The sequence below is a fragment of the Erithacus rubecula genome, assembly GCF_903797595.1.
Source record: "Erithacus rubecula genome assembly, chromosome: 8".
Lineage (NCBI taxonomy): Eukaryota > Metazoa > Chordata > Aves > Passeriformes > Muscicapidae > Erithacus > Erithacus rubecula.
The window spans coordinates 17,651,582-17,678,471 of NC_136659.1; the positions used below are offsets into that span (position 1 = coordinate 17,651,582).

Genomic DNA, 26,890 nt, shown 5'->3' on the forward strand with positions numbered 1-26,890 from the left:
CTGTTGGGACTTTAAATAGGAAGACTAATGTTACTGTTACAGGTATTTTATGTCTAATCTGATAAAAACTATGAAACTACCTTCAGTGAACTTATGTCAACAGAATTTCAGATTCCTATTTCTTTAAAATCAATGCCACATCAACCCTAACAATGTTCTATTGAAGCAGTTTGGGCCTTAGCTAAAAAAAACCCAACAAAACAACACCATTTGTTAGATTAGCAACTTCATACACAGCATCCTTGCTTTCCCCTTGGAGGGAACTTACCTATTAACTGAGACATGATCCTACTGACCCCTAAGAACTGTGAAGGGAGAAGCCTAAAGCAGTGTACATGCAAATGTCTATGTGGACAGTTTCCCACCAACATCTTAAAAAAGCCTGTTATTTCAATGTGATTTCTGGCATACTCTGAATAAAAGTAGTAACTTTGCCCTCAAATTTTCAGAGTTCACAGACATGGACTGATTTTTAGACATCTGAGAAGTCTGATCTGGGGAGACAACTTTTCATTAAGACACTATATTCCTTCCTCTTTATCCTAATAGAAAAAAATACAGAAAATAAAGTTTTAAAATGAAATTATATTTAAGCTTTTGAAAATATATAGAGTATATAGACCCTGTGTTCTCCCTGCACACAGAGCTTCCACAGCCTCTTACGGCTAAGAGCCCTGCTTTCATCATTCCTATCTGCTTTTCTATCTAACAACTTTTTAGTATATCTAGCCCAAAGAAATGCCCTATATTTGGCATACGAAATCTATATTAAAATGAAAAACAAAATTGTAAAAAGTACTAATACACATCCTGTGAAGCACTGTGTATAAAGGGTACTTTGGTTTCTTTAAGCTAAAGGAAAGATATTAAACAGTTAATCTGTATGCTATAATTAAACAGGGGAAAAAAAAGAAAAGGAAAAAAAGGAAACCAGAAGTGGAGCACATGTTAAATTTGCATTTGCATCAAAAAGTCCCTTTTGTCTCTAAAGTAAATAAAAACAAAAATATATGTTGCAAGTGAAAAGAACACTCAGGCACTAAAAAGCCAAGTTTAAAACATGCAGTGGGGTTGTGGGACAGCTACCAAGACATAATCAAATAATAAAACCATCATCAAAATCTAAGCATTTTTATAATTAGCTTGCTAGAGATTTATGCAGAAGGAGACTCAGATGATCATGAATGATTCTTACTGACTTCTGGTAAGAATATCTACAATTGCTCCAAACAAGAATCTGGACCCAGAACTGTCGACAGATAATTATAATACTTACATTTATTCTGCTATAACTGAACAAGCCCCAAGTTTGAACTCCCTCATAACTAAATACATCACTGTGTTTAACATGGTAGACAGCTGAACATCAGCTCTCCGATTTCAAATACCAGACCAAGCAACAGGACAACGATCCAACCCCCAGCTGTTGGACAACAAATACACTTGATCATGACTGCAATCAAACTCTACACTGGCTGAAGAATAGATTAGGTAACAGAAATTGCAGTACCTTAGGAACTCGGTGAGCTGGAGAAACCATGGCTGGCCAAACTATACTATAAGCAGCATTTCTTTGTCCCTGAAAGAAGAAGCATCTTTGCTGATGATTGCTTGAGTGCCTGTGCAGGTAGTTATGACTGCACAAAGAAAAGATTATGTGGCAGCCAGTCACAGAACCTGTTAACAGATAAATTAAAAATTATTAACATTTTTTTCTACTTCCACATTCCAAAGTGGAAAGTATGTAAAAAGAAGGGCATCATGTAAAACAAAGCACAGAACTCATGTTGCTGCTACGGGTAATTCAAATCTTGTACTGTTTAGGAAAGAGCAGAAAGAACAAAAAGAAATGAGAACACAAGAACTTCCCAAACAATACTTTGATGCTTTAGAAAATACAAATCTACTTTGGTTTGATGCATTAAAAAGCAGTGTGGGTAAATTCCCCACAGTTTACAGACAGGAGTGATGCTCTAACTGGCCTCTGCTTGGAGCAATTTTGCACGGCTGCACTGTTCGAGGCTTGGCAAAGCAGTTAATAAGGCACAATAACAAGACAAGAAAAGACAAAAAAAGAAGATTCAATGTTATTTCATACAATATTTTCTGCTGTATTTTTTCAGAATTGGTCACAGATTTGAGCATAACAAAGGTAATATTGCTCTTTGTCTTGTTGCTCAATACACAGAGAACAGTTCATTCTGTTCAGGGGGTAACAGAAGAAACTTCAGGAGATATTTTTAATCTTGGCCAGACAGAATTGAAGGGATTAAAATTTGCAATTTAACTGGAGTATTTGAATCAGATTTCCATTTAATTCACACGGGAATTTGGGGCAAAAGTTTCATAGCTCAAACTTAGTTTTGGCCAATGACATATCTTGCCTTTACCAAAAAGGAAAAAAAAGGAAAAAAAGAAAAAAAGGAAAAAGGGAAAAGAAAGGGCAATTGAGGCCCAAAGGCTCTCAGACATAAAAACAAAAATAATGCACCACAAAAGAAAATGCTAGCATCAAACCCAGGAAATTCAAAAGTATTATTGACACTGTCCAATTACATTACAATTACACACACAGTGTGTATTTCCACTACTCAAATGTTCTACAATATAAACATAGTTTTTTATCTGAAACATAAGTTTAACATAACAGTGGATTTGCTTCTGAAAAATGTCGTTAAGTATACAAATATAAGAGCAATCTTGTGGCAAGTAACCCGGATGAATAATTATTCTACAGTAAAAAGTTTTTGTTTAAACAGAAGCAACTAAACATTTTTATATCACAGAAATTAAGAAATTAAACTACTGCCTCTTTTGTAACTATGCAAAATGTTTATTTCCAGAAGAGTTTCTTTCATATCTTGCATGTTTTTATTCTATTGTACCTTCCTTCCTTTCCTTTGGATGCATTTATCATCTTGAGATGCAGAAATTATCCTTCCACATGTGCAATCTTTCAAAGACAGCCCTTTAACAGTATTCCATGACACACAGAAGATTTGAGTTATGCACCAAACCCAGACTGAATGAAATTGTTGCATTGGGGTTGCGTTAGAAATGTTCTTGATTGTCTCTGTGCACTGGTCAGGGTTACCTTTAGCTACCAGTATCTGAAAAGTTAAAACCTAGGGGTAGAAATTTATACTCAAGCAAATTTTTACTGTTTTGTTATTGTTTTTTCTTTGTTTCATTTGGGTTTTTCGCTTGGATTTTTGTTTTGTTTTTGTTTTACATGTTGATAAATAACAAAGTGGAGCTGAAGGGTGCAGCTCAAGCCCTCAGTATAACCTAAGGACACAATGGAAGCTGCTGGCTTCAAAACAGAAGGAAGTGTCTTCAAGGAAGTGGAGTTGCCCAGTTAACAGTAGGTTGGATTGATTTGGTAGCCTATAAACTAGAATTGAAACAGCAGACTCATAATCTACTTTCCTGGAGTCTCCTTCACAAGAAAAACTGCAACTGTAAGCATGTCCAAAGAACCCAAAGCATCCTACAAACTCCCTGTCTGGGTTGTACTCATTTCTGGAATTTGGAAGTACATAATCTGCTGAGGCAGCAACTTTTGGGCCATCAGAAGTAGCAATAACTCTGACAGTGTAAGCCTAGTTGCCTCTTTTACAAAGTGCAGTTAAAGTACCTTGCCCTTAGCACAGCTAAAGGTATTACAAATATATTGAAACCCCACTCTCACTGATGTGGTTAGCTGAGGTCCACATGGACTTCAATATGTGAGCGTGTATTTTAAATGCTCTGCTTGGTGCTCACAGTGTTCCCTGGGCATCTTGTCTACTGTGTCACAATTTAATTGGGGAAGAAAAGGTGAAAGTGTGATTGCCAATTATTCCCAACATCTCCCCCAGATACATACTCTTAAATACATTAAACCGTATTCATGGGTGCATGTCTATTGACTAGCTCACATTCAGAAGGGATACCTTTTTATTCAGAATAAAATTTTTACCTCTATTCTCCAAAAGATACACTGCAAGTGTTGTCACAAAATAACAGGATAATAAGGTACTGTAGCCTGTTGTTATTCTCCTAACTACTCATTATAAACCAGATGCATACAAAAATATCTACTACTTGAACAGTTGAAATAAGACAAGCAAATAAGTATCACCATTCTAAAATACAATTCCTAAATTATATCGCAAGAACTATAAACACAGGACAACTAAACCTTTATTTGAAATATAAAAAATTATAAGAGAAAACATTCTCCTGCAAAGTAAAAATAAAATTAAATAAAATGGCATTAAAATACAATGAAGTTACTGGTCTATAATGAAAATCTGGACTCCATCCACACACTTCCTTCCTTAAGAAGACCTTTAATGCCTCCACAGCTCCTTTTATTTTTCAAGTTCCCATATTCCCAGCTAATTCGATATAGCAACATCATCAATCACCTGAGACAGGAACAACTGTCTGTATTCTCTAAGTCTGGCTCACAGATTCCCTCCTCCCCATCCCTTACACCCATCAAAGCTTTTCTCAGTGCCTTTATTTACTTCTGGAACACTGGTGCTCAAGCACATCCTTTTGTTAAGCTTTCTGTGTACACTAATTACTGTAAGATAGTTCATAATCATGGGATTTATGCATCTTCCAGCAGAAGCTGCAGCCACTGGAGAGCATGGCATGTGAAGCTGGGTAGGCTGGTATCAGACCAGCACAACCAGGACACAAAGTTGACCCTTTAGGTGTTTATTCTGTACTCCAACAACAAGGCTACATCACCTGCCATCAGCAACAGAATATTTACTATCAGCTGCACTAAGGAGAATTAACAGCAGCGCTACCGAGTCACATCGGAGCACAGCAAATTCCTGACAACTGCGCCGCGGAGCCGCCAGAGAATCCCACCGTGCACACAGGTCCTGCCGCATTCCTCAGCACACCTTCCACACCTCCGTCTGCACTGATAATACAAACCGGCGCTCTGAGCTCCTCTGAATTACCAGATGAATTTGTCTTGTGTGGAAATTACATTTCTTTTCCTTTTAAACGAGTCAGTCAGAGGGGCTGAATATGGCATTCAAGAATTATGATGGGTGGGAGCATTTTGAAGTGACTGATTTTGCAGCACAGTGTGCCCTATATTTATTAGCCTTTTACTCTAGGGCTATTTTAATTGTTATCTGTTCATGCATGTTACACTATATAATGAAATGCTCCCATTTCACTCCTAGAGTGGAGAGTTTTTTATGTGTATCTCTATTAATGACCCTTAATTAAGTTGATTTTAGTAATTTAAATGTGATTTTCCTCTGGTCAAGAAGTATTTTTAACGGGAGATGTTGAAAATGAACTCTCACATCAGCCCTTTTCTAATGCTTCTTGTTTAACAGTTACAGCAATTTATCAAGCTATGTTTCCAATGAATGAAGTGTGGGGTAGCTGGGCAAAAAACTGCTCATTTACATGACTCATCAAATGTGATTGTTAGCAACCATGTTTTTGGTATTTATTCATGAAATATTTAAATTTTCTAAGCAATTAACAAAATAAATAGTACCAATGGATTAACTTTATACCAGTTCTGAGCTACAATAAATACAAGGGTGCATCTTAAAAGAGACAAGAAATAAAATAACATATTTTAAAATAATTTAGTTATAGTATCAAGAGAAGCAGAGTACCAAAATTATTTAGGATTACAAGAATTAACATCCAAAACTGTTTAGGAAATGAAATCAACTTGCTCTTGATAAAGTTAAAATCAAAAGCATTGTTCTGACAAGTCTTTTCAAAATATGTGATTTAATGTTTCTTTTTAAACTGAAAAAAGAATGACTGTGGAGATTTTCTTACTATATAATCATTTGGAGGTAAAACACTAGAGATCTTTCATTTGGCTTGTCAGGTAATTTTAATACTCTAGCATAATTTAGGTTCTTGTGCAAATACTCATTTTGCTGAAACTTCTGAGGATTAAAATTTTAAATTAGGTACTAAAAATCACTAAGGATAACAATATGTGGAATCCAGCCAATGCAGCTAAGTAAGAATATGTAACTTCTTACTGCTAATTGCCAAATGTTCCCATTTTTCAATCCAAAATAATGGCTGTGGTTTGAAAGATCTTTACTTGTAATTATAAGTCTAACTGTCTAATAAAACACTGACTTTGTAACCCCTCATGCAAAGGTATGTCCAAGCTTCAAAAATAGGATGGGGAAGATTAAAGGTTCTTTCCAGCTCTGTGTAACCTGTGTAGCAGAGGAGCAGCTCACATTTCACATGCAATAACCTGTGCATTTTCTAAAAAAAAAAAAAAGAAAAAAAAGAAATAAGGGAAAAACCTCCAAGAACAACATAGGGAAATGCCTGAGGCAGAAGTTGAAACTGATTGGGCAAAGTAGAAGGACAAGAGCCCTTGAAATTAAACAAAAGCAAATTCATTCTGTTGACAGATGTTGATTACATCAAAGCCATGAAAGAACTTTTTTTTGTTTCTCTTTTTTTCCCCCCTTTTTTGCAACTAATACCTCCACATTTTCTGTACATTACGGATATAATGTATCTTAATCAACATAATCCAACACATGATAATTCTCAAATTTGGTAAAAGTATATTGTAAGAAGGTCTTAACGACAGGCTTTTCCAAACAAGAGTGTATTCACATGGTCATGTCTGCATACCCGTGCTGGTCACGCCATCATCAGCCCCTTACTTCCAGGGGTTAACTGCTCTGGCAGCCAAATAAAATACAGAGAGCGCTGTGTAATTATGGAGACAGTCAAAGGGCAGACTCTATTTTGAAATCTATTTGCACAGACAAGGTCTTCCAATTTCGCTTACAGGAAACAAGCTGGTAAAGGGGGTCTCCTCCTCTCCAGATGCTTTCCACACGTTTTTCCCACATCAGGAAATTGTGGACATGGACACCATGCAGCACTGTTTCCTGGATTGCAGAACTATGTCATTACAAGGAGAAGAGCAAGTCCGTGCTTGTGAGAAATATTTCCTCCTAATTGGATGTATTAGGGGAAAGCAAAACCCATAAGGACTACTGAAAATGTGACTAGCAGCAATTTGTAAACAGGACGCAGCCACAGCTGTCACGATGGTACTGGAAAAGAGAAAGCAGAAATGAAAGGGTAAAAACACTCTATTTTTAATAGCATGATTGGGGAAATGAAATATTCATCAGGATAGATGTGACTTCAGTTACAAGTGCAACACATTGGTGAAAACTTCAACAACAGCATGCTTACGACTCTACCCTGATAAACCGAAACACAGGCCAGTATCTTGCAAACGTTGTATTCTAATTGAGATGGTTTTATTTGATTTTTCTGGAAATTAATGACAGAATTTGTTTAGTTAATAGAAGCATTAACAGAACTGCTCTTGTTACTCTCCTAAGAGGCAATGAAGCAAAGCAATAGTTGAACAGTAACTGACTCCAAGGGACAAGAGTCAGCCCCTCTGCCAGCACCACTGTCACTCTTCCATGCCACTGAAAAAGTCTGTTTTGGCCTTCAGTTATGCTCTTTGCTAATTACAATTCTGACCTTACTTCATGCAGCGTGGAACTGGGCAATTTGTTGGCTATATGCCAATACAAATGAGTTTGTAAATTTATAAACTGCATGGAAACATTCTTGTTTGGCTTTACTTACTATGATTCAGTTGAGACTAACAGGCTAAAATGATGAATCAGTGCCTTCTGGAATAGTGCTGTGCTTCAAATTCATTATTCAGTCAAACTTAGGACCAACAAAATAGCTGTTCTGCAAGTTGGTAAACTGGGAAACCACAGAGAATCAGAACCCCTTCTATTTACAGGAAGGATGACAGCCTAAGGGTACTTCATCCCAATAATAACAACATTCAAGTACCGGTGCCCAGGTCATGACAAGCCATGACCCTCCCCATAGCTCCTTCAGGAAGCTGGCTCGATGCCACCTTTTATCAGCAGCAACTGACAGTGCAACTTTAACAAACAAGAAGAAAAAAATCAGTATTATATCCTTCAAAATCTCCTTTGACCAGTTGAGCAGTTCTGTATATATATATACACACATGGAGTCACACCAAAGCTGTATAAGACATAAATTAACTGACTGAGTAAAATTCTGGTATCATTAAATAGTACTTCCCCCTTTTATTATAGAATTTTAAAAATAAAGAGTACAATCTAACTATAGCTGAGTGATATTCATTAATATACCAAAGGAAATGAATTGTCTATTACAGAACACGGGACCAAGCAGTACAGACACTGGGAATAGGGTATTGCACTCCTCCAGCAGAGCCTTCCATCCCAGTGTTATTTCTACTACATTTTCTGTCTCAGACACAAAAACGAAGACGAAAATAAAAAGACAGTGTTGTCTAAAGCAATATCACTGCAAAATGAGATAAGTCCAGTACAAAAGCTGGACAAAGCAATATTAAGGGTTTCAATCACAGTTACTATCAAGGGAATTCAGGCTCCAGATCACAGCATCTGGCAAGTTTCAACTTCTCTGACTAGCAGGAGAAACATTCCTCTTATATTACTGCATTCCTTTATTGAGTAAATTAATTTATCATAAAATGAATAAATTAGAATGAGAAACATATCTGTTCAGGCTTCCACATTTAAATACATTTTCCAAGCACTTTCTATCTATCTTTAGATTTGGTTATTGTATTAATGATTTTGATTTTGTAGGGAAGTAACAACTATTGGAACAAGTTAGTTTAAAAAATAGCAGTTGTTTCAGATTAAAATAATAAGCTATTCAAACACAGAGAGCACAATACCAAATCTTGTTGTTTATATGCACCCACCCACAGCTCTACCATTCATTGAATCCTATGGGGTTAAAATCTTTTCAGGTTCTCTGTGAAACAACTGTTTTTCAACTGGCATGTTTATGTCCTGTATACATGCCTGACACAATAGTAAATGTTAAGAAAAAAATTCTACTTTAACCTCTTAAATTTCCACCTGAAATGGAAAAAATATATCTGGATCACCATAAAATCCATTTGCCACCCTTTCAGTAGGCAAGCAACAATGCTGAAATGAGAGTAATCTTTGCATAGGAAATTTAGGAATGCTCCTGAACATTGCATCACGATGTTTTGTGCATCTTGACACATAGAAGAAAATAGGCAGACAGGTTTTTTTCTGCAATAAGTATTTTCCATACACCTGAAGCCACATCTCTAAGGACACAAGATGATTTCTGAATCATAGGTCAGTCTTATTTCAGAATTAAGGAGGAAAGTGCACATGGCCAGCAACTTTGGGATGAATACTATAATAAAATAAAATTATATTACTACTCATTCAGTAAAATTGACAGCTACTATTATTTCTTGGTTTGTGTTAAAAATTGTTAATTATTTGTATTGTTCTGTTTTCACATGAAAATAAAAGTTATGTTAGGACAGTAAGTCTTTTAAGCATGTGTCCTCTGCTAGAGTGACAAGTCTAAGGTTGGGGAACTACATCCCACAATCCACATTTCAAAATATATGAGCAGAGAGGTCTAAGAGTTTACAGCTTTTTCCATTAAACTGCTGTGGTGGTGGTAGAAATAAGCTCTTATTTTTATTTCAAGAAAATCCTTTGCACAAGAAGATGTTCTAATCAAGAGCTTGCTGCATATAACTTGTATCATCCTGATTAAAACATTTATTTTTAAATCTGTCAGTCATTACTATGTGCTATTAATGCATAACTTGGAAGCTTATTCATAAATATGTGACATTTGGGTCATTGAGTGAATTGTAATGATAGAATTATGGATCAAACTTGGAAGAATACAGTATAATGTTTGGGAGGTGTTTTAAATGTTTTTTAAACACCGTTCACTTATCTCCTTGCTTAACATTTACAAAGATCTCTTTTTAGCATAAAAATCCCTGTTTATCAAACAGTGATACAGGAAGAAGTTGTTTACATTTTCAGAAGTACCAACATACATCACTTATGACAAAAAAACCAAGCACTCCATAAGAAATGCTCAATCACTGTCAATCATACACACTAAAATATACATAAACCAAAGCATGTGGTATGAACTGTATTAGATTCAAACTGAACACAGAATTACAACTATAACAAACAAAACCCAAATAATTACTAGTGACTCACAGGCCTATTTACACATCTCACCAAACTATTGGAAAGGTAGGTAACCATAGAAACCTGTCAGCCTAAATTCAGCACTTCAAAATTTGTATTTAGCTTAAAATGCTGACAATTCTTTTACTATTTGAAAAAATCCATATTTTTAAAGGTTTTAGGTTTTGCTTTGGTACTTAAATAAATGCTAAAATTTATTTCATCTGTTGGTTACTAATAATTTGCCTTTTATATTTGATTTTACCCAAGTAAAAATTGCAGTTTACTCTCATAATATAAAATGTTAATATATTTTATTATTGAAAATTATTTTCTAACATTTATTTAATGACTGAAATTAAATAACAATGTAAAACAATGTAAACAATGTAAAACTGCACTTGTTATTAAATGTTTTGCATATAGACTTTTTTAAGGTGCACACCAGCAGAAAAGAGAAATTACTCAAATTAACTGTTAAAGTTGAAATGCTAATAGCCTTTTCAACTTATAGTTCTTTTTCACTGACAATTGCAATTTGCATGGCTTAAAATTTAATACTATCATTAGTACTAATGTCCTATATTTTACTTCATAATCTAAATGAGTAAAATATTATTTTTGTAGTTCACTGGCTCTTATACTTAGGCTGTAATGTTCAGTGTGTATTTCATTATGTAGATGAGCAATGGAAGTTGTCTAACATGATTTAAATGGGTCAACAGTATTTTCCTATTCACATTAATCATCCAGACAGCCACACACACAAAAAAACAGCCTTGAAAACGAACCTAGGAAATGTCTTTTTCTCACTGGCTCTTGCCAGCACTCCCACACCAGCAAACCCACGTTGAGAGCCGGGCTCAGGGAAGCGCAGGCTGGGCGCTGCTCCCCTCGCCAGCGCTCAGCTCCGCCGCTGCCCGCGCTGCCCGCGGCCCCGTGCCAACAATCATTCCCGTCCTGCGAACTTCAATGGGAGCTGTGTGTTGACAAACTCAGCAAATCTGAATCGGCAAAATTCATTCTTGGCACGGGGACACACAACTGTGCTGAAAGCAAAGGCGCGCTGCCTGCTCCGCTGCGCTGGCAGCCGGCTTCTCCTGGCGTAAACACACTTGTCAGAGCTCCCACTGAAGTCAAAGGACACAGGATGAGGCCATTTATTGCCAATTGTTTAAAAACACATCAAAATTAAAGGATCTATTCTCGAGCCGTGTAACTACTATCGACGGCCCACTTCATATATGGCATATGGCAAATAAAATGGCAATTTATAAATAACATAGCCCTTCCGTAGAAAGGGAAGCTGTTCTAATAAATGCTAAAGGGGAAAATGTAAGTAAAAAACAGGCAGAAAGAAACAGAATGATTGTGTACCAAACATTCAGACTAATTTATAAAAAAATATATTATTAAGCTAAAAAACCCCCAAACCCTCATTTCTGAACTATCTTCACCAGGTTATTCACTTTGCATGATTTATTGGATTATTCTACTGTCTGATTTTTCTAAGCTAGACAGAGTAAGCAAGGAATCCTTGCAAGAATTTAGGTCTCAAACTCCTTTAACTACAACAAAAAGGGTTTACACAGTCTTTTCTGCACAGATAGTAAATCTGTAAGAAGAAATAAATGTTTTGCTTTCCATAAGATGAAGAGAATCTAACTTGCCAGCAAAATATGACAGGCAATTCTCCTGAGCATGTTTAGCTACCTTGTCTGCAAAACTGGGCAGTAATCTATGAAACTCTCAATAGGGACATCCATTTACTAATTACTAATTTGTAAACTCGACTCAGAACTTCTAGATTCAGTCAATTACACACTAAGAATCCTGCTGCATTATTTTTTCACATGGAAAATATGAAGTCTATCTCAATCTACACCCATGGCCTATTGAAAAGTGATGTGACTGTGAATTTGAGTCTTACAGCCCTGGCAACTTCATAAATGTCAAGGCTCCTGATCTGCATTCAGTAGGCAAAAAGCTACAATAAAGTTGATTCTGATGTGGCTGCTCCCCTGGCAATGGCAGTCATTGAAAGCATTATGCCCATGCCTGGGCCATGCTTGCTCATCCTGCAGTGGTTGGTAGTCCACAGTCACTGCTTGTCACACTGGAGGAGACGAGAGAACTGCTGCCTTTCCCCAGACACATCAGCAGATTATTTTCATCTGGTTGAACTTCCAGCTGCCAACACCCTACCAACCTGTTTGCAACACACATCTGGTTTCCACAGCTGGGGATATTGTTGCAAATGAACAAAAAAAGGACTGTCTTTATCAAGGAGATTATAGAAACAGCCACTTCTGCAGTCTTTGGTTTGCTCTGCAATTACATTCTTTCCAGAAAATTTGTATTAGTTAAGGAGAGTACTCTACAACTCAAAAGTCTTAGACAACATAATGGTACTACTCAGAAAGCTGCTGGAACAATTATACCAGAAAAATAATTCTTGCTGGTACAGCTTGATCTTTTTGAGCAACTGATCTTAGCTTTCCCAGAACAGAATTATTTTCATGAGATGAACTGCTGATTTAGCAGGGTGTTAGAGCATGAACAAATTTTTATAAACCCAGACAAGACCCACTACTGCACTTACTTCTTTAAAGAACCCATTTTTACCATTTCTACTCATAAGAATTATGTTAATAATAATCAGTTCAGAATAACCAGAAATGGCTCGGAGAGGTTGGACCTGCCTAGTCACCACACAGGTGTTAGTTCAAAAAGGACATGGCAATGCCATTGAGCCTTGTCATCACCTACCATTTCACCCATGAGGCACAAGTGTGACTCGATACTCAGATCTGCACAAATGACCACAGGCAACACCTCCTCTCTGTGTCAACCCAGCATGTCTGTGAGATGCCTATCCACTTTGTCCAGTGGAAAAGGATCTCACCTCAACAGCTCCAGATGAGTTTACAAGCACACTCAAGAGCTGAGAAGTCAAGCAGAATACTACCAGATCTGCAGTGACTGCACCATTTCTTACATAAAGCATCTCCATTTTACATGGAGGGAAGCTAGGAGTTCACTGTTGCTCCTGCTCAACTCCATCTTCACCTGTGTCTATCAGTAAATCTGAGACTGAACAGCTGGAATTTACATGAGAAACAAACCTGCCATTTTCTTTCAATGTTATGCCACATCTGTTGACTTTCTTTAAAAAAATACATAAGGCAGGACGTAATTCAAATTTATGTACAAGAAAGCATGAAACATATAATCTGAAAAGTGTACAAATTTCTACAGAGAACATCTGATATGCTCTAAGTATTAATGTATAAATTCAGATTGTGTTCATTACTGTAATAGCTCTTCATGGTTCAAAATAAGCTTGATCTAAACAAAACACAGCTTTAAACAAGTTTTAACAATCAATATCTGAACATAAATATTTTTAAAATGTGAAAGCTGGAGACTTTATAGAGCTGGTTAGAGTAGCTGGTTATTTATAATCTAAACTCAAAAGAGAATAGTGCGACTTTCAAAAATACCCATGAAAGTTTTCTCAGGCTGCATGATAGAAGTGTATATCTGCCAAAAGACCTCCAAGGAGCTCTGAAGAGCCCTGTATTCTCCCTTCTAAAGGTTTCCATGCAGCAGGGCAGCTTGTTGAACACTAGGTTTTTAACAATTTCTGGGCAGTTTCTGCCTGCTTGCCAGGCAGTTCACTGTGACATTTCTGGAGAAGCCCCCTGAGGAAGAGCACCATATTGTGCTGCACTGGCTGGCAATGAGTGCCTGGGGCAGGAAACTTCTTGGGGTAGGATGGCTGTGGAAGCCCTACAATGGGTAGATGAAGGGCTAGGGAAACCCGAGTGCCAAGAGCCACTCAGCAGAGGAACGTAAGCTTTGATGGCAACTGCAGAGACAGATGCAAGCATCAGGGAGAGAAAAGTTACAGTAGTTCAGACAAAAGAAGAAGCATTTGGCAAAAAAAAAAAAAAAAGGTTGTTAACATGGGAATTTGGACATCAAAACACAAGTCATATAAAGAGGGTTAAAAATTACCAACTGAGAAGAAGCCTGTATTATAAAACAACACAACTTTACTGTTTTGAAACAGTTCCTTTAAAAAAATCTTCTAGAGACCTTTTTCACCCTAGATAACACCAAAGGCCAGTGGTGTGACCTGAACTGGTGAACACAAAATATGACTTTTCTTAAATGGAAACTAGAACTTGACTTCATACAGTGCCTTTATACTTAGTGCATTATAAATTGCTTTAAATACTGGCAGGCAAGCAGCCATTATTCACTCAAGAACTCATACGTAATAATACTTAGCATTTTTATAGAGCTTTTAATCTTCAAAGTGCTTTACAAACAACTCATTAATCTCAACCAATGCACCTGCAAGGTAGATAAATATCTGCATTGTAGGTGGAGAAAGACACAGAAAGTTCCATGACTCATCCAAAGCCATGCACACTACCAGCCCCAAATATCCCTAGCTCCTGGCTCCTAGTGCAATGAAGGAACTGAGCCCTACTCTGTTGAGATCACACCTTCTCTTCAGCCACATAGAAGAAGTTGTTTTACTCCAAGGTAGTGGCTCAGTGCCAGTCTAGCTGGAGACCCTCCCTTTTCCAAAGCTGATAAGATCCCAAGGACTGCTAGCTCCCACCAGCATCACCAACCCCAGGAAGTAGGAAGTCCATGAGACACCAAAGTGAGACTCAACATAGATTCTCAAACTGATGCACCACCAAGCAGTGTGCTGAAAAAGCCTCTGTGCGGTAGAAGCCTTTGCCTCTCTCTATTCATTTCTAACTGCTGCATAGACTCCAGAGCAGGAGACCCCTACAAGTCAGACAAGAGAACCCTGAAGCCTCTGGCCTCTGAGTACTGCCATGATTCAAAAAACCAGCTTCACTTCTCTGATGTTCTCTATTAAAAACTAGTAATGAAATTTTCCCTTCAAGAATGGTAATTCTCTTCCCTGTTGGCGACAGGGAAGAGATTGATTACACTGCATGATTGTACTTTTAACTTTCTGAGGTTTAAAAATATCTGATATGATTTTTCCTAAACCTCAGAAATACCAGGAATGTCAAACCTGGAGCAGACGAGAAATATGGAAGGTGTGAACAACACAATATCTGTACTGTGCTACAGCAGACTTTATATTCCCTTACATCTCACTTTTTCTTAAGCTATTGAAGAAAAAAGTCTCTACATGAAATGTATGAAATGTTAGTTAAGCAAACAGGAGCAGCAAAAGATAAATGAATGGCAAAAGCATATTTAGCTAAAAGAGACCTGCCAGCTAAAAGAGACCTGCCAGCCTGCCCAGTTGACCTGGGCATAAAAAGCAGAATAATAAGAAAGTAGCAGCCTTTAATTACTCTTCCTCATCTTAATGTTTTAAACTCATAAAGAAAAACAGAAACAAGCCCATATAATCCAAAACAACATGAAGAAACAACTGATCATTAAGCAGAAGCCACAATTTCCCCAAATTTAGAAGACTTCTAAGCTTAGTATAACATTGATTTAAAGTAAGCTTGTGTCTGTCCACCAACACCATCCTTTTAAAAAAAAGTATGTCAAATCTACAACTCATGATAAAAATAAAGGCATATAAGAGCAAACTAAAATATCACATACAGGAAATGCAATTATATTTAATTACATTGAAAACTAACATTCATTCTGCAATCACAAAAAAAAATCTAAAAACATTTTCTAAATTAAAAACTCCACCATAATATTCTACTGCTAAAATAATATGCAATCTTTATATAATGCAGTTATTCCAACAGAACAAAATAGATTAAAGAACAGCATGCAAGAAAAATATTAAAATATGCAATTGTATCTACTAAACTCTGGAAGCCTAAAAATGATGATGCAGTAAAAAACCACCCAACATCATAACAGTAATGCCACAACATTTTTTGCTATTTTGTTTAATAACGCCTCACTTCATTTGCATGCAGCAATGAAGAAATGTCACAGTAACTCATGTCTGTCTCTGTGTGCTCTATTCTTTCCTGCTTCTGTTTTCAGGGTAGGCTAAAAAGAATATTTTCTCCTAATCATCAGCAAACCAGTAACAGATTTCACTTGTGGTAAAGTATGCTACCCATCAGTACAAGGCAATGCTCCATAAAAACAACAAAGAAAATAAAAAAAAGCAAGAGGCAAGGTCTGAACACATTTTTCTTTCAATTCCCTTGGGAATCTTGGTTCTATAGGTCTTGAATTCCCAGGCAGAGGGGATCATGTTCATCAGTTACGGCAGCTCCTCTGGGCCTAAGTCCAGGTAGACTGCTTGTCTAAACTTGATGAAATATAGGCGCCATCAGGTAACAGCAGTGGTCGGGGAGACTCCAGAAATGTGTAACTGAAAACTAAAAAATGAAATTAAAACAAGGCTGTAGCCAAACAGCCTCTTTCTACAGGATACAGTAACTGTAAGGCAAAGAGTTTACAACATACAGACTGTTCCTTATATACATTCTCTTGCCTTTTCGCATAGATAATAAGAAAGCTGGATTGGGCAGACATGCATATTTTAACAAACATTGACTTTAAATAGAAATACTTAGGAAAGGAACCACTGTGATAAGTACACGTGACTTGAATAGACAAACACTAAAAAGAAGTCATTGCCCCGTAACCCACTCTCCCTCCCACTACATTACTTCAAAATATTTTCAAATTAAATTTTCATGCTAATAAGTATTGTTAGATCAACAGCACTGGGATGTGGTGTCTAGAAGCACTGCAAGATACTCATCATGGCACATCAACATGTCAAACTGTCAAAGAGAAGAAGAGGCAGCAAGACTCTCACCAGATGTGCATTTTGAAGTGCTATAGGAATGCACTTGTTTGAGAATGGAGAAGGAAGGAGTAACCAAAAAAAGGAAAATTATCAATCCTCAGTTGATAAGATCATTGTAACTGGGTGCCCTACAGGCAGTTTTAGCACAGAAAAGGCCTTTTCAGACTGCATACACGATCAAGTACTACTTTGAAATCACAGACTGCAGTGGACCAGCAGGACTGTCATTGAAGAATGCTCAAAAGCTCCTAAGCTTCTGTTTAAATTTCCTCTTGATTCACAACTGTCACAATCAGAACATCATGTCTACTATATCCAAATATAAGGGAAAGTAAAATCAGCTTAGATTTCATGACACAGACCTCCAATGCAGCCTTAGCATCAAAACAGGTTCAAAACCAGAAGTAGTGTGTCTTCAAGGTGACTTCAGCCAAAATTCATCTCTTCAGAATAAAAAAACCAAAATACCCTAAACCACTGAAATATTTTTGGTAGCCTCAATCTTACACTCCAGTTATAGCTATACATGGGAAGTCACACAAGAAATGAGTTTCAGTGTGCCAAACTGGCTAAGTAGGGCTGGCTTCCTCTGCACAGCTAGAGAGAACACACACAACACACAAATCCCAAACTTCACAAGTATGTGATATGTTGATTTTTACATGCACCTTAAATTCAGCTTCTGGTCTAGGTAGAGTGATTCAGTGCAAAAAGTTGAGTAAAAGAAATTCAGTATCTAAGTCTAGAAAGCCACTTTACTATGTCCACTGCTAAACTGTGTGTTTGTCTGGAGAAGGAGCAGCAGGCACCAGGGCAGGCTCAGACCCTGTTTCATCCTGCTGATGCTGTGCTGCCATAAAATCCTCCAGAAATTACTCCCTCAGTGCTAGAGTTTCTCCATCCATCAGCTAGTACTCATGATTTCAGTCCCTTTTGTCTGCCTTAGCTATCTGCACTGTGAGCTCCCAGAAGAAAAAAAAAAAAAAAAAAAAAAAAAAAGTTTTATTATATGCTCACATTTGATCCTGTGATTTTAGGGAGTGAAGCTACCTGCTCTAAAATACAAAGTAATTCACTATTTACGGTCCATAATTTCTATAGGAATTATTCAATCCTTCATTTTGTCTTCTCAAATCCTACATACTACTCTAAACAAGCTCAGAGGCCACCAGATATGTCATATACTCTACCACTATTCTTGATGTTTTAAGTAACAGAACATGCAAGGACCAAGTAGCCAGACACCTCACAGTTTGATCCTGCACATAGCCTCAGCAGGGTCAACATTCAAAGTACAGATTTTGGGAGTTTTAGAATTTTTCTTTCCTTTAATTGATCTCTAAAGATTGTGAAGTGGTATTATTTATTTCACTGATTTGCTGTATGAGTACAGAGGAAGCTAAATCAGTTATTTAGTTCTTTGCAAAACAGCATTAGCATTTGTGTGTGTTGGTTAATACTGCATCTGTGAGCCTGAAGAGTAAAAGAGTGAAGCAACACCTAAAGGAGAGACAAAGCTTGCCTTCTGTGCTGCCCAGAGGCAGCACTGAACTGAGTGTCTTGAATTAAAATCACAGACATGACTTTCCACTTTAGACTTTTCACCCTACTACATGGTATTATATTGAGCCTTTGCTTCTACATCTGCAGCCAGGTAAGGAAATGCCAGATGGCAACAGACTCTGGCAGGCAGTGAGGAAGTTGTGCATGCAAACAGTCCTCACCCACAGATATCCCCATGTCCAACTGGGAAGACAGAGACAGCACTGCAAATTCCACTTTGGAAGCACAGCAGCAAGACAGCTCCCTGCAATGGGGCACCCCACTTTCTTGCCAGAGTCATTCCCAGAGCTTTCTGGTATTTTCCTTCAGGATAAGTAGCCTATGCACAAAGCTGGACAATGGTCCTTCAGCCACTACACCAGGGCAGCGAGTTTCTGCAGGTGGTGGGAAAGCCTCAGAGCTCTGCATAGGAATGGCAAGTAGTAGCTCTTTTCTGCTTAGAGAAAGCTCCAGGTGAGCTTTAAGGAAAATTCCACAAAAGGGAAAGTGATACATGCAAAATATACTTCCAAACAAGGTCAATTTTGCCTGAAGGATTATGGCTGGGCTTACTTTCCTTAACTTATGGCATATGGAAATGTACCTGTCTAATAGATTTATCACAGACTAAACACTGGCAGATACAGGGCACTACCTGGGACCTGGGCACCCCAGATATAAGGCATACAGAGCAGAAAAAGCATTATCAAAAAGCTGAAACTAAGTACTCTTTGGGAACTTGTCATTAACTTTGTCTCAGTGTGGGTTTTAGCTGTAACCACAATGGTGACGTTCTGGTGCCAGGGCAATGGGCACCTTCCTACAAAGGAGAAAAGACTTCTTAGTCTGAAATGAATGGCTACAAGAGTAGGTGTGGGTCACTAAAGCTGTTGATGTGGCAGAAAATGCTGGTTTTCAGGAGCTGTCCAGGACATCTGCTAATGACTTTCCTTCATTTAAAGGCAATCTTAGCTAATGCTGAGAAACCTAAGCTGACAGAGAAACCACACCCTACACATCCACCCACAGCCAGAAATGATAGATCTCATAAAATAAAAAGACACAGTGTGCTGCCAACAATACATTACCTCTCAACTGAAAGAAGAGAACAATTAAACACTTTATTGAAAGGGGAATATTTTTCTCTCGTGCCTCAAACCATGAAAGTGCATGTCTTCCCCAGAGCTGCTGCACAGTTGAAATGGGAATAACTCCTTGCCTGCCTGATTATTTTCAAGACAGGGATGAAAATACCTTAGGATTCATTTAAAAAATGTTGAAAGTGTGCTATGATCAAATGGTTTGAACTTCCACCATGCATCACTTGCAGCTCATAATGCTAATGTTAAATTCTGGAGACATGAGTCTGTCTACAAATTAATGGAAAATGAATTAAAATTCTCTTCCAGCTAATTGCCCAACGCATATATTGCACAGTGCAGCCCAGCACATTTGATCTTGAAAACTGATCTGTATATTCTATGGCTAATTTTTTAAAAAGCATTAGGTTAAAAGTACTGGAAATCACTATAGGTGACGATTAGTTGTTTGAGTTGTACTTTTCTTTTTAACAGTGAGAAAAATATAAAGAGATTTTTCTACCATTTGAATATTAACAATGCTAAGAAGATTTTTATGATTCATTCTGAACATGAGAATGGTATTTAATACGCTGAACTTTGTGGTTAAATATGCTTATCAAAGAGCAAGCTATAACAATTTTTTAAAAATATATAACTTCTGCTTTAAAATGCATAATTGGAAAGATAGAAACAGACTGATTCAGCAGCATATGGCAGCAAAAAAAAAAAGCTGAAATGAATACTTTGATTTCAGGAGAAAAAAAAAAGAAAATAATCTTATTTGGAGTCTTCTCACTTCCTCTTAGAACTATTAAAAAGTTTGAATTTTGTAAAACCATGAGCATTACCAAGGTCTGCAGATTAAAAAAGATGCAATAAATTAACTATCAGAAACATTGCTCAGTAAAAGATTTGGTAAAGCAGTTACTTTATCTATTTAATAATTTCCCAAATGGAAACTCCATAGCACACTTCTGTACAGTAACACACAGAGTCCAACATCAAATGGCAATTCAAAATTTTTAAAAGTTGATTACCAGTTTTACATCCTAAATGTCAAAGCCATGTCTGATCAGAAAGAAAAAGTATATACAATTACATGTCTGCACTCTATCTAGAGCATGTAAACCAGATCACTTTGCCTCAGTCACTTGCTACAACTTCTTCATTAGCCCAACTAATGTTTCTAACTTGTGCAGTGCTTCAGGATAGTTTGTGGATTTTCATATAAATACCCTGCTGGAGTAGAGTTTATGATTCCTTTAATATACACAGTTTTGGCCAACCTAACTATGAAGTATAAAGAATACTCAACCATGCATTAATGACAAGGTTTGTGAACCAAACTCGTGACCTATATGGCCCAAAAAAGAAAACAAAACCCAAAACAAACAAAAAACCCTCAAATCCACAAAACAAATACCAATACATTTCTAATGAGACTTGGCACTTCTGAGCAAACTTAAAAGTGTGAGGCTGTGAAGCTGTACTGCAACAGAATCAACTCCAGCTATGTCTCTCTGTTTTTATAAAAAATTTAAAAAATTTAAAATCACACTTATGTACCTCTTTCTCATTTTCCAACAGAGGGGAAAGAGTAACATTCTCAGAAAAATGTTGAAAACAAACATCACTAAAAGGCTCTGCAGTCACAGAAGAAGCAGCACCTCACACATCTCACGTTCATGGTACTGGAGACAGCTTTAGCTTCTAGTCAGGTGCAGTTTCCAGGTTCCCCACTGAGGAGCCTGTGGACAAATTCCCAGTTCCACGAGGGGCTGAACAAGGCAGCTCAGCCCCTTACCAAGCAAACAGCCAGCCTGGGAACAAACTACATAGGCAAGGGATGCATCACACCCTGTCAGTCTACACTGAATTGACTTTAAAAACCTGGCCCACAGTAAATCACACAGATTACCACTAAATCCTTATTCATTGCTAGGGAAGCAAGATCAAGAACCAGTTATATCAGTGTGTAACACAAAAGTAACTCATTTTACATGGGATGTTTTCTCATCAATTACTTCCCAGTGGCTCTAAACCCTGAAATTTCATTATAAGAAATTAGGGGTTTCTACTTTACCATAATTTACCTGTATAAAATAAATAGATCTGTAAGAGATTACTATGCTTTAAATTATATAAGATACAATTGTAAATACAAATGCAGTTCTTTCATGTCTTCAACTTTATTACCAATAAAGTAGCACAGATTCAATTATGATAATACCTGAAACTATGATAATATCTAATCAGATCATTTACAAGCCAGTGAATCAGCACACAATCCATACTATTTCTAACTACAAACTGTGACAGTGACTTGATGTGTCTGTGTTCTGCGTGTTTCCTAGTTTTCTTTTACAAAACAGTAAATTCAATTCACCTTCCTATGCATCATCTGCAAAATGTTTTTGAACAAAATTTTCTTGAACACTCAAGAAAAGGTGGCAGCTCTTAAAGGGCAGTTCAGCCCACTGCTAGTCCAATCTGAAATGCAGCATTTGAGCATACAGAATTCCACAAAGGTTTGTGGAAATCACTCACACCTAAAGAGTTCTGTGCCTTCTCCTTGGGTTGAAAGTGTTTGAATTCTGACATTAGCAAGGCAGCGACTATTCAAATAACTTCCCTATATGATTACCAAAAAATACTTTTTCTTTTCCTAGTATCTTTCAGCCAATATTCTTTTTTAATAAAGGGTTTTTTTAGGCTAGCCTAAGTCCTTCTGATATGTGGAGAAAGCATTTAATCACTATACAATCTTGCAAGATTGGTGCTGCTCAAATGCATTTACACAGAAACAATTCCATAATAAAGAAAACTTGAATCATTTATAAAAAGTAACACCAGATATACTGAAAACACAAAAGAGGCTATAAATAGGTAATTTTTGTTCAATTAAGGTAGAACAGATATCCATAGGTGAAAAGAAACCTAATTTAAATCACTTTTGTCTTTCAGTATTTGCAAATGAAACTGCACTGAACTGTCCGATTCGGGGAAAACTTGACTTCATTTAATCAGACTTATCTAGGAGAGTTTCACTATCTCAGATCTCAAAGCGTATCTCCTAGTGAAGCTGACAAGGTTTGATGCCTGAACGGAAGGCAGGAAGGCTGAACAACTTTAATTCGCTAGGCTCTTTCACCCGGATGACAGGCATTGGGTTTTTAAGCGCGCACGGGGCTGATGACGGGTGTAGGACGTGGGCACACAGCTTTAGCTTGTGAAAGGTGATGTGGCAGGAAAAGCGCTCGTCGGAGAACCTCAGGGCCCTGAAAAGCCATGACACAGACGGGCGTGCCAGCAGGTAACTACAGCAAACATTCCCACAGCCTTCCCGCACCGCGGGGCCCCGGGACAGCCGCCCCACGGCGATCACAGCGCCAGGGGAACACGCCCTGATAGAAGCCGAGACTTGACAGCTGGGCCGCGGCTGCGAGGCCCCGCCGCCACAGGCCGCCCCCCGCCCGGCCGCCTTCGCGCGGAGCGCTCTCTCGCAGCCCCCGGCGGCGCCGGGAACTTCAGTCGATTTCAAAGCGAGCCCCGACTGAGCAGCGGCGCGGCGGCCAGGCCAGAGCAGAGGAGAGCAGGGTAGAGCAGGGCAGGGCAGGGCAGAGCGGCGGCGGGCCCACGCCTCAGCCCGGCAGCGGCGGCGGCGCGCACTCACCTCCGCTCCGCAGCGCGCGGGCGGCTCTGGGCGCCGCCATGCTGCCCATGTGAGACGGTCACGTGGCCGCGCGTGGCGGCGGCCGGGCCGGAGCGCCCCCGTCCCGCCCCGGGCCGGTGTGAGGGCGGCGGGCGGGATCCGCCCCCGCCGTGCCGCGTCTCCCTGGTGCCCGCAGGTGCTGCCAGCTGCCCTCCCGTACGGCCCCACCCGCTCAGCCCCACAGCATCCCTAGCGGGACTGGTGACTGCTCCTTCCGCCATGGCAGTGAGACAGAACTGCCCCAAGTGGGGCTCTGTCCCGCATGAGCTGTAACCACACTATTCCAGGGGTGCTGGAGCTACCTCATAATTTCTTGCCATTAAAAAATACAAAAAACCCACCCAACTAAGCAAGCAAACACCATCACCCTCCTCTCAACTTGTACTTTTGTGAATAAAATATGAACTACTCTTCATTAACTAATTCATGCAAGGGATTATTTTGAAAGCAGGTGCCAAGAGGTGCCAGACCTTTTCCAGTGGTGCCAAGTGACAGGATGAGCAGTAATGGCCAAAAACAAAAATTCCATGTCAGCATGAAGAGCTTTGTATAGAAGATGGCAAAACACTGGAACAGGCTGCCCAGGGAAGGGCTGGAGTCCTCCTCTCTGGAGACATTCAAAACCCACCCAGGTGCATTCCAAAATATAGAAGTAATACAAATAATCCTTTCTTACATCCTCACACACATGTAATGATCTTTGTGTCCTTACAGGCATTCATGTGTACACACACGTGGTAAACTGTGGGATAAGTAAGGAAATTGTCAAATGAGAATTGAGTCTGTTTATCTCCAGATTTATTTACCTCCCAGTACAAATTTCATTTGCAGGTCCAAAATGTGCATGTCTTCACTTTGTTCCTAATTCTACAATGTAGTACTGTCTTTCAGGAGGATGAATTGCATTAGGTGTCATTTTATCCTTTTTTGTATCTTGGCAAGGCTTTAGGAATCCAGACACTCAACCACTGGTTCTATCACATCAATGTGCAGTGTAAAGCAATCACACATTCTGCTGCTTGGCCTAATGTATGCTTGGCAACTATATATACTCTTGAATGGCTGTGCATAAGGAGAACAGCACACTTCATGTGGAAGTGTCCATGTACAATGAGTTATTGGCCACATTTTCCTCAGCTGTCACTAAAGGAGAGAAACAGAGAGCTCTAAGGTAGCCTTATCTCACCTTTCTTATTTGAGTCAGCAAGTATTTCCTACTCAGTGGAATGAGGCCACTGTCAGAGAAAATGAAGTGAAAGCTTGGCTTTTGTCTGCTCCTGTAAGCCCTAAATTCTTTACTGTAACAGCCTGAAAATTGGTGGATGGCATAACAAAATGGAGGCAATTCTAGTTATGCTGCTACCACCTTTGTAATTACCTTGTCCTTAAGTGTCAGACTATTTCACAAATACTTGTAGGTACTGACTAGTGGTTAGATTGGACCAATTATTTTTGCATGCCAGAAAACAAGAGAGGATCAATCAAATTACGATCAATAACATTTCAAGCGAAGTGTGTAATTTTTGCAGTCTCTGGACACATCTTAAGCCCAACAACAGTCATTATTCAGTAGTCTCTAATTTATGCTTAGATGCTGGTTTTCTCCTTTTGCTAAGAAATACAAACAACAGGTATAGTTCTTAGGACCTTTATAGCAGTAAAATGGGGGTAACTATCTCCGAAAGGAGAGACACACCAGATCCTAGTACAGCCAACCTGGAAAAATCATATTCCACTGTGTTCAAGTTGTCACCAAAAGTAAAGACATCATTTTCTTTTTCATGTGTATAATTGTCTTTTGGTTACAATTGACAAATCCCCCGAAATGTTTAAGATGGACAGTGATGTCTGAAGATGTCCTGAGCATCAGGTTGAGAGGCAGTTTTGGAGAAATCACTTTTCAGTCCAGGGTTTATTTAACACATCTGTGTGAAAGACTCTCCTTGAAGAATGTTTCACATCCCATCTCACATTGGTTCTGTGCCGTCAAAGCCACAAAGCACTAAATGTAGAATCTCAACTTTATTTCCTCCTGAAATTGACCAGGCTGATATTAAAATAAGGAAAAGTGTGCTAAAGAATACATAAAGCTAGGTTTTTACATGCAAGTTTCAGAGCAGTCTGTAACACCCTGTAAGACAACAGAGTTGTATCTTATGCACACACAAAATCTTTTATACAGCAAAATAGAAACACGCTTCTAGTTTAAGCATATCAGCTGAGGCTTACACTTTGTATCTAAGATTGTCTTAAAAGATGATTTAGTTCCACAGCAGCTTTTGCTGATGAGATGGTGCTGTTTGGGTTCTTTTTTTCAGCACTGATGTTTAGCTGACCCAGGGTGAGAGAGTTTGGAGCCTTGAATTTGCAAAACCCAGAAATCTCTAACACCAGTGATATAAAATATAGATAACTAGGTAAAACTACACCAAATAAAACTTATATTACACCTTGAGAGAAAGAAAAATAACATAGTTACAGGTCCTCATCATATTAAATTCATTCTAGGCAAAGATTTTCTCTTTTCTATGAAACGATGAAGTTTTAAAACATGAACACCCCATACAGCCCAGAGAAAAGCTTGGCTAGAAGAAAAGGAAGCAACTAAAAATAGCAGCTATTGAGCATGGAACACCTCCCTTATTGCCCTACCATTTAGAAACAAAAAAAGGGATGTCAAGCTCTTCCCATTGATCTAGATTTTCTTTACATTTTATCTCTTTGGCTCAAACTGTGCAACAACCACAAATGGAGCACATACCTCCTGTGTGAGGAATGTTTACAGCATTACATGTTCTTTATTTATTTAAGAAAGAAGCTAGTGCTAGTCTCAGAAAAAAAACCCAAAAAAAAAACCAAACCAGTGCACAGTACTGTTCCTGCTACATAGGTTTGTTGTAAAGGCAAAAAGTGAATTCTGGATCCTCTTCCCAAGGCTTTGTCTTCATTACCTGAGATTCCTCCAGTTTGGGTGGGAGCCTTATATCTGAAATGAGCTTTGAAGAGCCAAATAGAACATTTTTTCCAACCTTTTCTCTCTGCCTCTGGTCTGGAGAATTAAAAATATTTTGAGCATGTAAACTGAAAACTGTTAGATTAACGAACCTTTGTACACTAGCTGGTACCATTCTAGATGTAAAAGGAAGCTCAGATGCATAGTGTGTAATCTTGTTTCTTGCGATGTGTATTACTGAAGGCTTTAGTGCAAGGAACAAAGAACCTGGTAAGCATGTATTTCAATGAGCAGCTACAAGTAGAAACTGGTAGTTGTATTATTTTTCTTTTTACATTGTAAAAAAAGATTGAGTGATAGGGAGGCAAGCTCGTTCCTACAATTTTCCCACCAGTTATAAGCCAGTATGAAGGCAGATAACATTCCCTGCCTGAGCCGAGCTTGCATCTATTTGTATTGCTTTGTGTAATAGCCTTCCATTTCTACTGGCTGCATTAAACTTTTAGCCTCACAATTCAAATATTGTCACTGGTGTGGTTAACTGCCTTTTGTAAACGGCATGTTTTAATAGAAAGAACCCAGGGTTAGATTGAAATCTTTCTGATCATTGGAGAAAAGAGCTAGCAGTGTAAACCAGCTCAAATTACTGAAAATCATGAATGACCGCATGGGGAAAAAATATTTTCGATGACTTTAGGCTGGTTTTTTTTTCAGAAAACAGAAATA

General features: G+C 38.3%; 1 protein-coding gene across 4 annotated transcripts in view; it reads right to left on the minus strand.

Annotated features, from left to right (window-relative positions):
• The window catches only part of METAP1D (methionyl aminopeptidase type 1D, mitochondrial), a 43,269-nt gene extending 19,976 nt beyond the window's left edge, over nt 1–23,293 (minus strand). Inside the window, exons 1-3 of one of the 4 annotated variants that reach the window (XM_079310476.1) lie at nt 23,173–23,293; nt 6,809–7,079; nt 1,511–1,677 (exon numbers count right to left, since the gene is read on the minus strand). In XM_079310476.1, the coding sequence (XP_079166602.1) occupies nt 1,511–1,677; nt 6,809–6,872 (231 nt within the window). In that variant the 5' untranslated portion in view covers nt 6,873–7,079; nt 23,173–23,293. Of the gene's footprint in view, nt 1–1,510; nt 1,678–6,808; nt 7,080–23,172 lie in introns of those variants that run through there. The other 3 variants (XM_079310477.1, XM_079310479.1, XM_079310478.1) reach the window with 3 other exon arrangements.
• Between the last annotated feature and the right edge of the window lie 3,597 nt (nt 23,294–26,890).